The sequence below is a fragment of the Dictyostelium purpureum genome (assembly GCF_000190715.1).
Source record: "Dictyostelium purpureum unplaced genomic scaffold DICPUscaffold_211, whole genome shotgun sequence".
In the NCBI taxonomy this organism is placed as follows: domain Eukaryota; phylum Evosea; class Eumycetozoa; order Dictyosteliales; family Dictyosteliaceae; genus Dictyostelium; species Dictyostelium purpureum.
Window position 1 is genome coordinate 15,139 of NW_003519547.1, and position 12,185 is coordinate 27,323.

The 12,185-nt window shown below is 25.2% G+C and overlaps 4 protein-coding genes across 4 annotated transcripts; 2 read left to right on the forward strand and 2 right to left on the reverse strand.

Annotated features, from left to right (window-relative positions):
- Nucleotides 1-419: 419 nt before the first annotated feature.
- DICPUDRAFT_98609 (uncharacterized protein) lies at nucleotides 420-3,812 on the forward strand (the record flags this gene model as incomplete). Its single annotated transcript, XM_003290153.1, has 2 exons — nucleotides 420-3,218; nucleotides 3,283-3,812. 2 exons carry the CDS (start codon nucleotides 420-422, stop codon nucleotides 3,769-3,771), a joined length of 3,288 nt encoding a protein of 1,095 aa, XP_003290201.1. The 3' UTR covers nucleotides 3,772-3,812.
- A 126-nt stretch (nucleotides 3,813-3,938) lies between these two features.
- Nucleotides 3,939-5,967, reverse strand: DICPUDRAFT_154697 (uncharacterized protein; the record flags this gene model as incomplete). Its single annotated transcript, XM_003290168.1, has 3 exons — nucleotides 3,939-4,915; nucleotides 5,034-5,368; nucleotides 5,552-5,967. The coding sequence occupies 3 exons, from the start codon at nucleotides 5,965-5,967 to the stop codon at nucleotides 3,939-3,941; spliced, it is 1,728 nt and encodes a 575-aa protein (XP_003290216.1).
- A 701-nt stretch (nucleotides 5,968-6,668) lies between these two features.
- Nucleotides 6,669-7,574, forward strand: DICPUDRAFT_154698 (uncharacterized protein; the record flags this gene model as incomplete). Its single annotated transcript, XM_003290154.1, has 4 exons — nucleotides 6,669-6,739; nucleotides 6,818-7,046; nucleotides 7,115-7,238; nucleotides 7,309-7,574. 4 exons carry the CDS (start codon nucleotides 6,669-6,671, stop codon nucleotides 7,572-7,574), a joined length of 690 nt encoding a protein of 229 aa, XP_003290202.1.
- Nucleotides 7,575-7,673: 99 nt separating this feature from the next.
- Nucleotides 7,674-11,997, reverse strand: DICPUDRAFT_80951 (uncharacterized protein; the record flags this gene model as incomplete). The annotated part of the gene is made up of 5 exons (XM_003290169.1): nucleotides 7,674-10,105; nucleotides 10,173-10,490; nucleotides 10,555-10,857; nucleotides 10,928-11,548; nucleotides 11,640-11,997. The coding sequence occupies 5 exons, from the start codon at nucleotides 11,995-11,997 to the stop codon at nucleotides 7,674-7,676; spliced, it is 4,032 nt and encodes a 1,343-aa protein (XP_003290217.1).
- Between the last annotated feature and the right edge of the window lie 188 nt (nucleotides 11,998-12,185).

The following is a 12,185-nucleotide window of genomic DNA, read 5'->3' on the forward strand; positions in this document are numbered from 1 at the left end:
CAAATTGGTTAACAATCAATTATATTTTTATTATATATCGAGAATGTGTGGTTTTTATTTGATTAAAATTTAAAACTCTATAATATTATTTCTATAACATGTTATAATATTTATTTTATTTTATTTTATTTTTAATGTGATACGATTTAAAAAAATAAATTTTTAAAAGATTAAAATGTTATTTTTAAATTATTAATTATTAAAAAATAATTTTGTTATTAAAACACAATTGGATATATGAGGAAAATTAGGCGCCCATTTTGTTATTTCCAAGCAAAAAAATTAAATTTAAAAAAAAAAAAAAAATTTTAAAATAAAAAATTATTTTTTCAAAAAAATAAATAAATAAACAAATAAATAAATAATTAACATAAACATTCATTTAAAACATTTTAAAAAAGGAATTAATAAAGTTTTAAATGAGTTCTACCACACTTAAAAGAAAAAAACCACAAACAAACAATGATAATAATACTGTAATAACTATAGATGGAGATGATGATAATAATAATATAAGTTCAGCAGATAATACTATAGATAATAAAAACAATGATAATAATAGCAATGATTATAATAATAACGATATTGATAATAATAATAATAATAATGTCAATGACCATATCAATATAGATAATGAAAACAATATTGAAGGTGAAAAGAAAAAGAGAAAACCTTACAAAAAAAGAAAAACAGATGGAAATGATAATAATGATGAAGATAAAGGCACAGATATATCAAAACCAAAAAAACCAACTGCAAAAAAAGAATCCAAAGCCAAAGCTAAAAAATCAAATGAAGCTAGCAGTAATGCACTTTTAAATTTTTTGGGTCATTCTACAGCAACAACAACATCAACATTAACAAATGAAGAAATTATTCACAATAGTAACAACAACAATAATAATAATAATGAACAAAACAAAGAATCACCAATGTCACCATTATCAGATGACTCCTCCAAACCATTACATCCATTTTTTGGTGAGACAGATAAAAAAATTAAAAAAAAGGCTCAAAAAATTCTGAATGAACAACTTTTCGAAGAGAAATTAAAAAACAAGGTTGGTAATGTTCCCGATATGTTTTTAAGTAAACAAGAAAAAGACGAAATTTTTACAAGAAATGAACAAGAAAAGTTTAGAAATGAAATTATAAAAACCAATCAAGATTATGATAAGATGTACTCAAATAAACCAATTCACCCATTCTTTTTTGCACCAGTTACCAAACCTCAACCAACTTTAACAACAGTAATCGATGGTGAAATTATAGTTTTAGATGATGACAACCACAGTTTTAAACCAAAATACACTATTCAAAGACTATTGGAGTTCCCAGTTGATGATCAACATATAGGCCACTATAATATTAATGATGACCAAGATATTTCAAAAAAACCAATGGATCCAACATTACTGAGAAGGTTTAAAGCATCAGTCTCAAAAAAAGAATCACCAGACTACAGCAGTATGGTTATATCAAGAAATGAATTAATTCAGAACTTTTCAAATATTTTAGATATCATCGAAAGAAATGAATCTCTATTATCCCAATCATCGCACTCCATTGATTCATCTTTTATTGAACCATCACAATCATCCCAATCATCACAATCATCACAACCATCCCAGCAATCACTCCAACTACCCTCACCAATATACCAACAACAGGACTTCATAGATATTACATCCTCCCCAATCTCACAGTCTCAATCCCAACAACAACAGCAACAACCAATTGTTGAAGATAAATTATTTGAAATATTATTTAACTATTTTAAAAACTATAATGAAATTATTACAGTCGATGATATAAAATACTACTATAATGAATTTAATACATATAATAAAAGCAATAACAATAACAATAACAATAACAATAACAATAACAATAACAATAACAATAACAATAGTCTATTAAAAAACAAATATCATTTACCAACAGATTTTTTACTTTTTAATAAAGTGAATGAAGAAATTATAACGTTTTTCGGCGATTGGATGAAAGGGTGGAAAGATAAATTAGAATTGAAAAAGAAAGCAACAAAAAAAAAAAAGGATGATATACTGGATTCATCCATTTTAATTGTTGGTCCACATGGTTGCGGCAAAAGCTCGTTGGTTGCAAACAAAGCATATCAATACAACTTTACAATTTTAGAAACCAATCCATCAAATAAAAGAAGTGGCAGAGCGACCATCGACTATTTAGGTGAAGCAACTCAATCAAAAGCATTAAATATCAATAAAAAGAAAACGAATGAAGAGATTCAAAGGGAATTACAAAAACAACAAGAGCAGGAACAAGAGCAACAAGAAAAAAAGAAGAGAGGTAGAAAATCTTTAAAATCATCCAACTCATCCACTTTATCATCATCACAAAATTCAATAACGAACGACGATGAATTTAATAAAAACTTAATTTTATTTGAAGAAGTTGACATCCTATATGAAGATGATAAAGGCTTTACAAATTCAATTTCGTCATTATTAAACTCCACCAAGGTTCCAATCGTTTTAATTTGTAATGAAATCAACTCATCAATATCGAAACTGGTCAATGATAGCGGTATCATTACTCTCTATATGGCAAAACCATCGAGTTTATCATTATCACTTTACTGCTGCTTTATTTTAATTAACGAAGGTAAACATCATATATTGGAAGAAATGATGGATAAACTTGATATTTGCTCATTCATCGAGAATAATGACTGTGATATTAGAAAATCATTAAACAATTTAGAATTTATATTTAAAAACAATGATAATTATAGTAATAATAATAACCTAAATTTAACATTTTATATGTTTAATAACTTATTAAAAAAATATAATAATAACTTTTTAAATCTATTATTTAATAACAATAATAGTACCATAAATAATAATAATAATAATAATAACAACACAAATAATAATAACGATGAAATATGCCCTATAGAACTATTCAATGACAGGTTTGACGTATTAAATTTCTCATTAGAAGATTTTGATATTGATTTGTATTTTAATAACTTTTTACAATTTATAATAAATAATAATATTTACAATAATAGTAATAATAATAATAACAATAGTAATAATAATGATAATAATAGTTTACCACAAGATACAAATTATATAAGTTTCGAAGATATATGGAAAATATCTGATGATTTTTCAACAAATGATGTTTTATTAAAAAGAAATTTCCCATATGAACCATCAAATAAAACTGTAAGCTAAAATATTGTTTTGCACGTTATATTATTTTTAATCTAACCTTTTTTTTTTTTAATAGGATGATGTTGAATTATTCGAAATTGTAGAAAACTCACCAACATTTATTGCATCACCAGAATCAATCCACAACGATGACTTTTCATATAAAAACTATTTTCCAAAATCATTGGACTATGAGATACCAACAGCAATTTCAATCGAATCAATTAATTGTAATTTATTAAAACCATTGTCATATAACAACAGCAGCAATATCAACTATGATGGCGGTATCAATACACTAACTATTAAACATCAATATAAACAAATTAAGAAAACACCTATTGAAGATAACCACTTTAAAGGAATTATAGATAATCTATCTCTTATAAATGGTTATATTACATCCAGTAAATTGTTTGTCGAATATACACCATTTCTAACAGACATTTGTTCATCCGAACTAGAAAGACAATTAAATAATCCAAAAAGAGGCGGTCGTTTCAAACATTATTTAGATTTAACCGATGATCAAGTTGATGTTATTTTAAAATACAAAATAAAATAAAACAAAATATTTATATTAATAATATAAATATATATTTAAACAAATATTTTTTAAAAAAAAAACCTTTATTTTTTTAAAATAAAATGAATTATATTAATAAATTGTAATTATTTGAGGGTGTGTATATTTATAGGGGTGATTTGATTTGGTAAATTAAGTTTTTTAAATTAATTTATGTTTTGGGGTTTGCATTGGGATAACTTGCAAATGGGTTGAAAGTAATTCAGATTTATCGTGATTGTATAATTTAATAGTTGCGAGATAACCCAACCGGTTGGATTTAATTTAGATGAATCATTTTCGAATTCAACTTCTTTTTCGATTGTTTTTTCAATGACAACTGGAGCAACTTCTTCATAAACAACTTTTTCTTCTTCAGCTGGTTTTTCTTCTTCAACTGGTTTTTCTTCTTGTTCTTGTTTTTCTTGTTCTTGTTCTTGTTCTTCTTGTTCTTGTTCAACTGGTTTTGATTCTTCTTCAGTTGATTTTTCTTCTTGTTCTTCTTCTTCAGCTGGTTTTTGTTCTTCTTGTTCAACTGGTTTTTGTTCTTCTTCAACTGGTTTTTCTTCTTGTTCTTCTTGTTCAACTGATTTTGATTCCTCTTCAACTGGTTTTTGTTCTTCTTCAACTGGTTTTTGTTCTTCTTGTTCTTCAGCTTTTGGCTCTTCATTAGCAGCAACTTCATTAAGATAATATGAACCTTCAAATTCACATTCAATAATATTAGTGGTATCTTCTGGTAATGAGTTTGGTTTGACGCTGATAACAATCTTTTGAACACCATCTGCAGATGAGACTTCTTTTGAAATTAAATATTTGGTTTCGGTTAATGGAGCAAATGAAAGGTATTCTGATCTCTTGAGTTCGTTTAAGATCTTTAATGATTCTTCAACATCACCTTTTTCGTAAAGAATGGTAGCAATATTGTTTTGGCAAGAATTTACAACGCTTTCAATGTTAGCTTTGTTTAATGTTGGTTCTTTTTTAACTAAAGTAATCATCTTTCTTTGGGTTTTAATATATAAATCATACATATTATTCTTTTTAAAGTTTGTACAAAGAAGTCTGAAGATTGGAACTAAAAGTTGAGTTGAAACAAGTTTTTCGATTTCTTTCATTGATTCTTCAATTTTTTCAACATTTTCTATAAAAAAAAAAAATTAATATCATATAATTATATTGATTATTGATTATTGATTATTATTATTATTATTAATAGGGGATGATATTATATTTAATTTAAAAATAAAATGATAACTTACTAACTCTAATATAATATTGAATTAATTCGTAAAGATAATTTGCATAAGCATTTTTATCACCAGTATTTTTAGCATATTCAACACATTTTAAGTTAGCATCTAATTCTTTTTTGAGGTATTTTTCATTCTTTTTGTAGATTGAAGCTAAAATTGAATATAAATGAATCTTGTGAATTTCACTAAAACTATATTTCTTGTTTTTGAGAATTGATTTGGCAAAATCGATAGCTTCTGAAATACTGCCTAATGTGGTGAGTTTTTCTGTAACTTCTTCAGTGCATTTAATGATTTCAAAGAGCTCTTCAGTCTTTGGATCTTCGAAAGTTTCAATATAACTAATAGTAAAAGAAAAAGATATTAATATTTATAACTATTATTGTTTTCGATGTATTCCAATTATTATAACTATAACTATTATTATTATTATTATTATTATTATTATTATTATTATTATTATTATTATTATTATTATTATTATTAATATTATTAATTAATTAATTAAATAAATAGAAATTTACGCTTTGTTATATTTAACAAATAATTCTGGTTCATCAGCTTCTTGAGCAATTCTAACTAAGAATAAATTAGCATTTCTGGCATATTGGAAGAATGGTGGGTATTCGTGTGAGATTTCAACAATACGATCGAAACATTGGAAAGCAAGCTTGTAATCACCTTTATCAAAAGCATTCTTACCACGTTGTGATAAAAGAGCTAACTCTTCAAGGTATGATTCTGCTAATTGTTGTTGGTTTCCTTTTCTTTGTTGTTTCTTTTTTGGACGAGTAATTTCATCACCACCTTCAAATCCAAAATCTGATAAATTATATCCGTCTTCTAAAACAAAGTTTTTATATTCTTTAACCAAGTTGTTGATATGATAACTTGCATATAAGAAACCAGTTCCAATTAAAATTTTTGATAATTTTGTCATTTTCGAAAAAAACAAATAATTAAATAAAACTTTAATGATTTTATTTAAAAAAAAAAAAAAATAAAAAAAAATAAAAAATTTTGAAAAAAAAGAAAAAAAAAAAATTTTATTAAAAAAAAAAAAAAACGAAAAAATTAAAAAAAAATAAAAAAAAAAAAATTAAATTTTCATTGATTTTAATTTATTAATTATTTATTTTCATATTGAATAATATTATTAAATGATGAAGTTCTTCCCTTTATTCTAAATAGGAAAATATTTAAAAAATCAAATAAATAAACATACTAATTAAAATGGTTTATATAGTTTTCCTCCTTTTCATTTTTTTTTTATTTTCATTTTTTTTTATTTTTTATTTTTTAATTTAATTTTTTTTTTTTGTTTTTAATTTTTTAAACAGTGATTTTAGTAGTCCAAAACAGATTAAATAATAGTTTTTATTTATTTATACCAGTGAATTTTATTAAAATATAAATTAATTTTATTATCTATGAATTTCTGTAATATTTTAAATTAATTTATTTATTTATTTTTATTTTTATTTTATTTTTTTTATTTTTATTTTTTTTATTTTTAAAACGAGTTTTTTTTTTTTTTTTTTTAAATTATAATTTTTTTTTTTTTTAAATTAGCAACAACTAATACTAATTACTTTATAATTGTGTTTAATTATCAAAACATTTATTGTAAATTATAATAATATGGCATCAGTATATACAACAAAAAGAGGTAAAACTAAAAAAGCAAAGTTAGGCATTAGAAAAGATGCAAAGTATGTAAATAGAAAACTCATAAAACTTAACTTTTAAATATAGTTTATAATGATACTAAATATTTTCATTTATTATAGCAATAATGCAGCAAACAAATTAAATTCTAAATTAAAAACAGAAAGTAAAAAAGTAACAACAGAGCCAAAAGAACTTTTTAAATCACAACAAGAATTACTTTTAAAACAAAATGGTGAATTATTTAACCCAACTCTAGCATTAGCAGCAAAATGTTCAAATAATAAATGTAAAAGTGGTAAAATCGATAATACAAAAACCAAACTTTTATTATGTTCTGCTTGTGGCACTGTATGTATTAATTTATATAAACACATTCATTAGGTTTTTACTTATTAACCAATTTTTTAATAACTAAGGCATCATATTGTTCTAGAGATTGCCAAGTTGAACATTGGAGCAATGGTCATAAAGAAAAATGTATTAAAATACGTCAAAAGAAAGAAGAGGAGGCTAAAAAAAATTTTGATTTTTTAAACTCACGTAAGTTATATTTAAATAATAATATAATATAATCATAGGTCATTCATTTATAATCTTATTTTTATTTTAGAAATTGATGCTTTAAGTAAAGTGGAGATAAAGGAAAAGAAAGTTTTAGATTTTTCAACATTTGTTAAAGATGAACAACCAGATATTATTAATATTGGGAAAAAATCAGAAGAAGAAACATCAGAAGAAACAGCAACAGATAATAAAACTAATGGTAATAGTGTAAATTGGGAATTATTTAAAAATGATGATATACCGGAAATTGAAGAGGAATATGATGAAGAAGAAGAAGAGGAAGATGATGAGGATGAAGAGGATGAAGAATAATTTAAACAATAAATAAAAAAGTAATAGAGCGTAGTATTAATGTATAAAAATATAATTTTTAAAAGAAACCCAAAAAAAAAAGTTTTTTTATGTGTTTATTTATTGCATATCTTTTAGTTTGACATCTATATTTTTTAAAAATCTTTTGTTTACTTTTTTTTTGTGAATAATATATATTACAGATACCACAGCAATGATTGTAAAAGCAGCACAACCAATAGCAATTCCAGCAATTTTGGTATTTGATAATTTTTGATCATTGTTTGCGCATGTGGAGTTTGATGATAAAGAGGCAGAGTTACTATCAACCAACACTGAAAAGTCAGGATCTATAATTATATTATTTTCGAACCATGGCATTAATATTCCTATATAGGTTTGAATTTGGTGTGGATTTGTTATTGTATTCATTTCAGAGTCTATTAAATCATTTTGTAACGATACTGTTGCGGCTCCATCATTAATAATAGCTCTTTTTATGAATCTGCCATATAACGATTTGTTTTCTATTTGAATTTTTAAATAATTTGAATTATCACCGGATGTGGTTTCGTCAAATTCTTTTAATGAGCAGGTATCTTTAGTTTTGCTTGAAATAAATGATGCTGACATTATAAGTTGAAGAGAGTTTATACGATTTTCAAATGGATAGTTGGAAATTTCTATGGTATATTTAATTGATGATGGATTCATGGTTAGATTTTGATTTGCAAAATTAATATTTGTAATATTTTCAAACCATTTTAATGTTGCCGTAATATGAACTGTTTGTGATGATATTGTCAAGTTGGTATAGTATTGGTTTGTCGATTGATCTATAGGTTTCAAATACCACTTATCAAAATTATATGTTCCTATTGCACTATTATTAATATTTGATATTTCTCTAATCGATACTATAGATACCAATGAGTTGTAGAGAACATTATCAACTTCATCGTCATCATTTATTGGAATTTGAACAGTTGGCTCAGTGTTGTTGACTGATGGCTTGGGTACAATAATAACCTGGGATGAGCAATCTATACCAACATATGGGGAATTGCACACACAACCTTGATTTTCAACACAATGGCCACGAGATGGGCCACCACATGGAGGTGTTCCTTGACATTTTTGTGGTTTGTTTGTAGTTGGAGGCATTGGTCCTGTAGACCCGCCATCAATTGGGTAGATTGTAATTATATTGGTTCTATTTGATTGTGATATGGCAGTAACTCTAAATGGACCAGTAATTTCTATACTTTCATCTCTTTTAATTATTAATACTGTTTCACCAATAATTCTGCTAGGTTTATATGACTTTACAACATTATTTGAATATTTAATCATAGTGGATATTGTGTTTTTTAGAGATTTGCCATATATTACAATATCTGATGTTGAATATATATAAACTGGTTCATAGCTGATAAGCATTGGGATCATTGAATAGATTACCTTAACTCTTGAATGGTATATAAGCACATCTGCATCATTTGAAAACCCACTATAAAAGCCACCATTATTAATGAAACCATGCACAGATACTAATAAGTCATTTGGATAACCAAATCCAAGAGGTACTTCTATGTCACATTGATACGAGGTCATAGATTCTTTTTTTTCAGTAATTATTGACTCACATTGAAGTAATTGCATATCGGAAGCTGTTAAATATACTTTGGGTTTTTGAGATGGCATTAAGCCACTTTCAGTATCCTCAGCAGTAAACCAAAATGATATTGTTCTATCAACTCCACCAACATCAATTTCATTCTTTGAATAATTAAACGATAGAAGATCTGGTGAACGAGTTCCATTATTGATAATTGAACATATTGTCATTGTTTTGTAATCTTCTATTGATTCTTCTAAATTTCTGAAGGGATTTCTTGCTGCAATATACTTTGAACCAAATTTTGAATATTGAGAAAATCTTTTACCTGTGTCTTCTAAATAAATAAAATCAATTTCATATTCTTGAACTGTGCAGAGTATATGAACATTTATTATTATATCATAGACACCATTAAAAATAGTGCCACTAGTTGCATTTTGAAAGGTGAAATTAAAAGTGAATATTGAAAAATCGTTTAAACCTATTGCTTTAATATATCCATTGCTAAACCCATTGGTTTCATCGGTAATTGTAATTCTCCATCCAGTTTTTTCGAATGTATTTGCGTTTGTAATTTTTGTGATCATTGGGCCATCATTATCATAGTTGGTTTTTGCTACCCTGAGTGGTGAATATGCTGCAGATTTAATTGTAGTATAAGGTGTTTTAAATTCGTAATCTATTTCGTATGCATCTGTATTCTTTGGTACCATAAAATTACAATAGAAAAGCTGAAGTGAGCTACTCCATTTGACAGGTAAAGGCTGTATAAATCCTTCAAGTTGATCATAATAAGATATGGTGTCAAGTAGTTGGAAAGTAATAGGATAGTCCTTTGGGAGATTTGATGAATAAAAGTAAATTGAATTGTTGGAAGGTTGATTTAAAATATCGATATCATTCTTTAAAAACCTAACATCTTCTATTATAACTAAAAATGTAAATATAGGAGTTAGAATATTTTTTTTTAAAAAAATTTAATAAATAGAAATACTTACAATCGACGTATGGAACCTGCTTAGGAGTTATCAATAGTGGTATGTTATTTGGATAAACAATTGCTATTGCGTTTTCAGTCATTTCTATTTTATTGGAAAAGTAGTCGTAAACACTAAAAAAATTAAATTGAAATATATCTATAATCATTTCAAAGATACCATCCTTTGAATCTCCACTAACCAAGGTCTCATAACCAAATCTTTTATACAATAGGAATGTTGAAATTGAGGTTTGGTCCTGGGCACCTACCCTTAATAGATATTTATTTGCTATAATTTGTTCTAGTTCGAATATATAAATTGTTGGTGGTAAAGTGTCTAAAAAAAGGAACACAATAAGTATTAAATTTTTAAACCAGTATATCTATATAATATTACATACCTGTTGAACTCTCTTCATCAAGAGGGGCATTATAATTAATCCCGGTATATACTTGGGAAACACCTAAAGCATTATCAAAAGCAGCATTTGCTAATTTAAAATGGTAAAAGCTTTTAAAAGTAAACTCTGTAGGTGATCCTTCAACTATACCATAAGGATACTCAGCTTCAAAACTAAGACCGAAATATTGATACTTTATTGGGGAGCTATTTAATGGACAGTTTAATTTAACACATCCTATTTTATGGCTAAAGGTATCTTCAACTCTTAAGGTTGATTGTAAAGGAGATTGGGGAGATTTTACTGTTTAATAAAAAAATAGTAAGAATCCTTTTATTTATATAAATATAATACTTTAATTAAAATATCTTACTTTCAAATTCAATAGAATTTTCCAATGTAGCTAAATTTGGACCATTGTTGTATTTAATGAAATATTTTTGATCCCCATTACTACCAGTGTAAAAATTGAATGGTGCAATATAAGTATATAGCAAATTTCCATTACTATCAACTTGTTGACCTATTTTTTTTATATATTCACCTAGGAAATTTGTTGTGTTATATATCAACATCGAATTGGAGTTGGTTAGGTTAGATGTTAAAAATAGACCTGGTGCTGAAAATGGATAGTATATAAAAGGTCCTGCAAGAGAACTGGGAAATGACTTTACTTTTAATAACTGATAAGAGGATGATTGGTAAATTGGTTTTAATGTAATAGAAAATTGCTTTGACTGAATAGATATATTTATGATTATATTAACATCTATTATTTTTTCAAATTCTTTATTAATTTTTAAATTGTAAAGCTCTTTATTTAATCTTTCTGTATTAATTACTTCATTTGAGAAAGTAGGTGATGTTGCCAATAGATCTAATGGATACTTTAAATCTTTAATTGAAACATATATATAATAAAAATTTACCGTGTTTTTATCTGGTAAGGGTTTATCGAACAAAGCTTTAATTTGCAACTTTTCTGTATCTATACCTATATGAATGATAAAATAAAAAAAATGGTTATTATCAAATCCCAAGGCAATATATTTTATAAATGTAATATGGCTATTAAATATAATTACTTTCACATAAAAAGTTAATTGTATATTGTGATTCCGACAAAGAGGAGGTATTTGTAATAATTAAATTAAATTTATAAATATTTGATGATACTGGAGTGTTTAAGGTAAAAACTAAAACATTTTTAGTATTTCGGGTGAATGGAATGTTTGGTTGAATATCTTTAATTTCAAAAGTATTGCTGGGCATCCAATACACAAGATCGTTATTACAAATTGTATTTCCATTTTTGGTTCCATAACTTGAATAAACATTTGATGGGTAATCATACAATTTAATGTCCCCATTATTATATATGATTTGGCTATTATTTATTTTAAAAATAAAAATAAATAATAAAACAAATATTTTTTTTATCATTATTTTCGTTACCCTAAAGATTTTATTATAATGGGTATTTTCAATTCAAATTATTTTAAAAAAAAAATCAAAAAAAAAAATTAAAAAAAAAAAAAAAGATTTTTTTTCAATTATAAATAAATTCATCCAATTTCCAAAAAAAAATCTAAAAAATATCATGCTAATAAAAAAAAAATTATAACAATTAT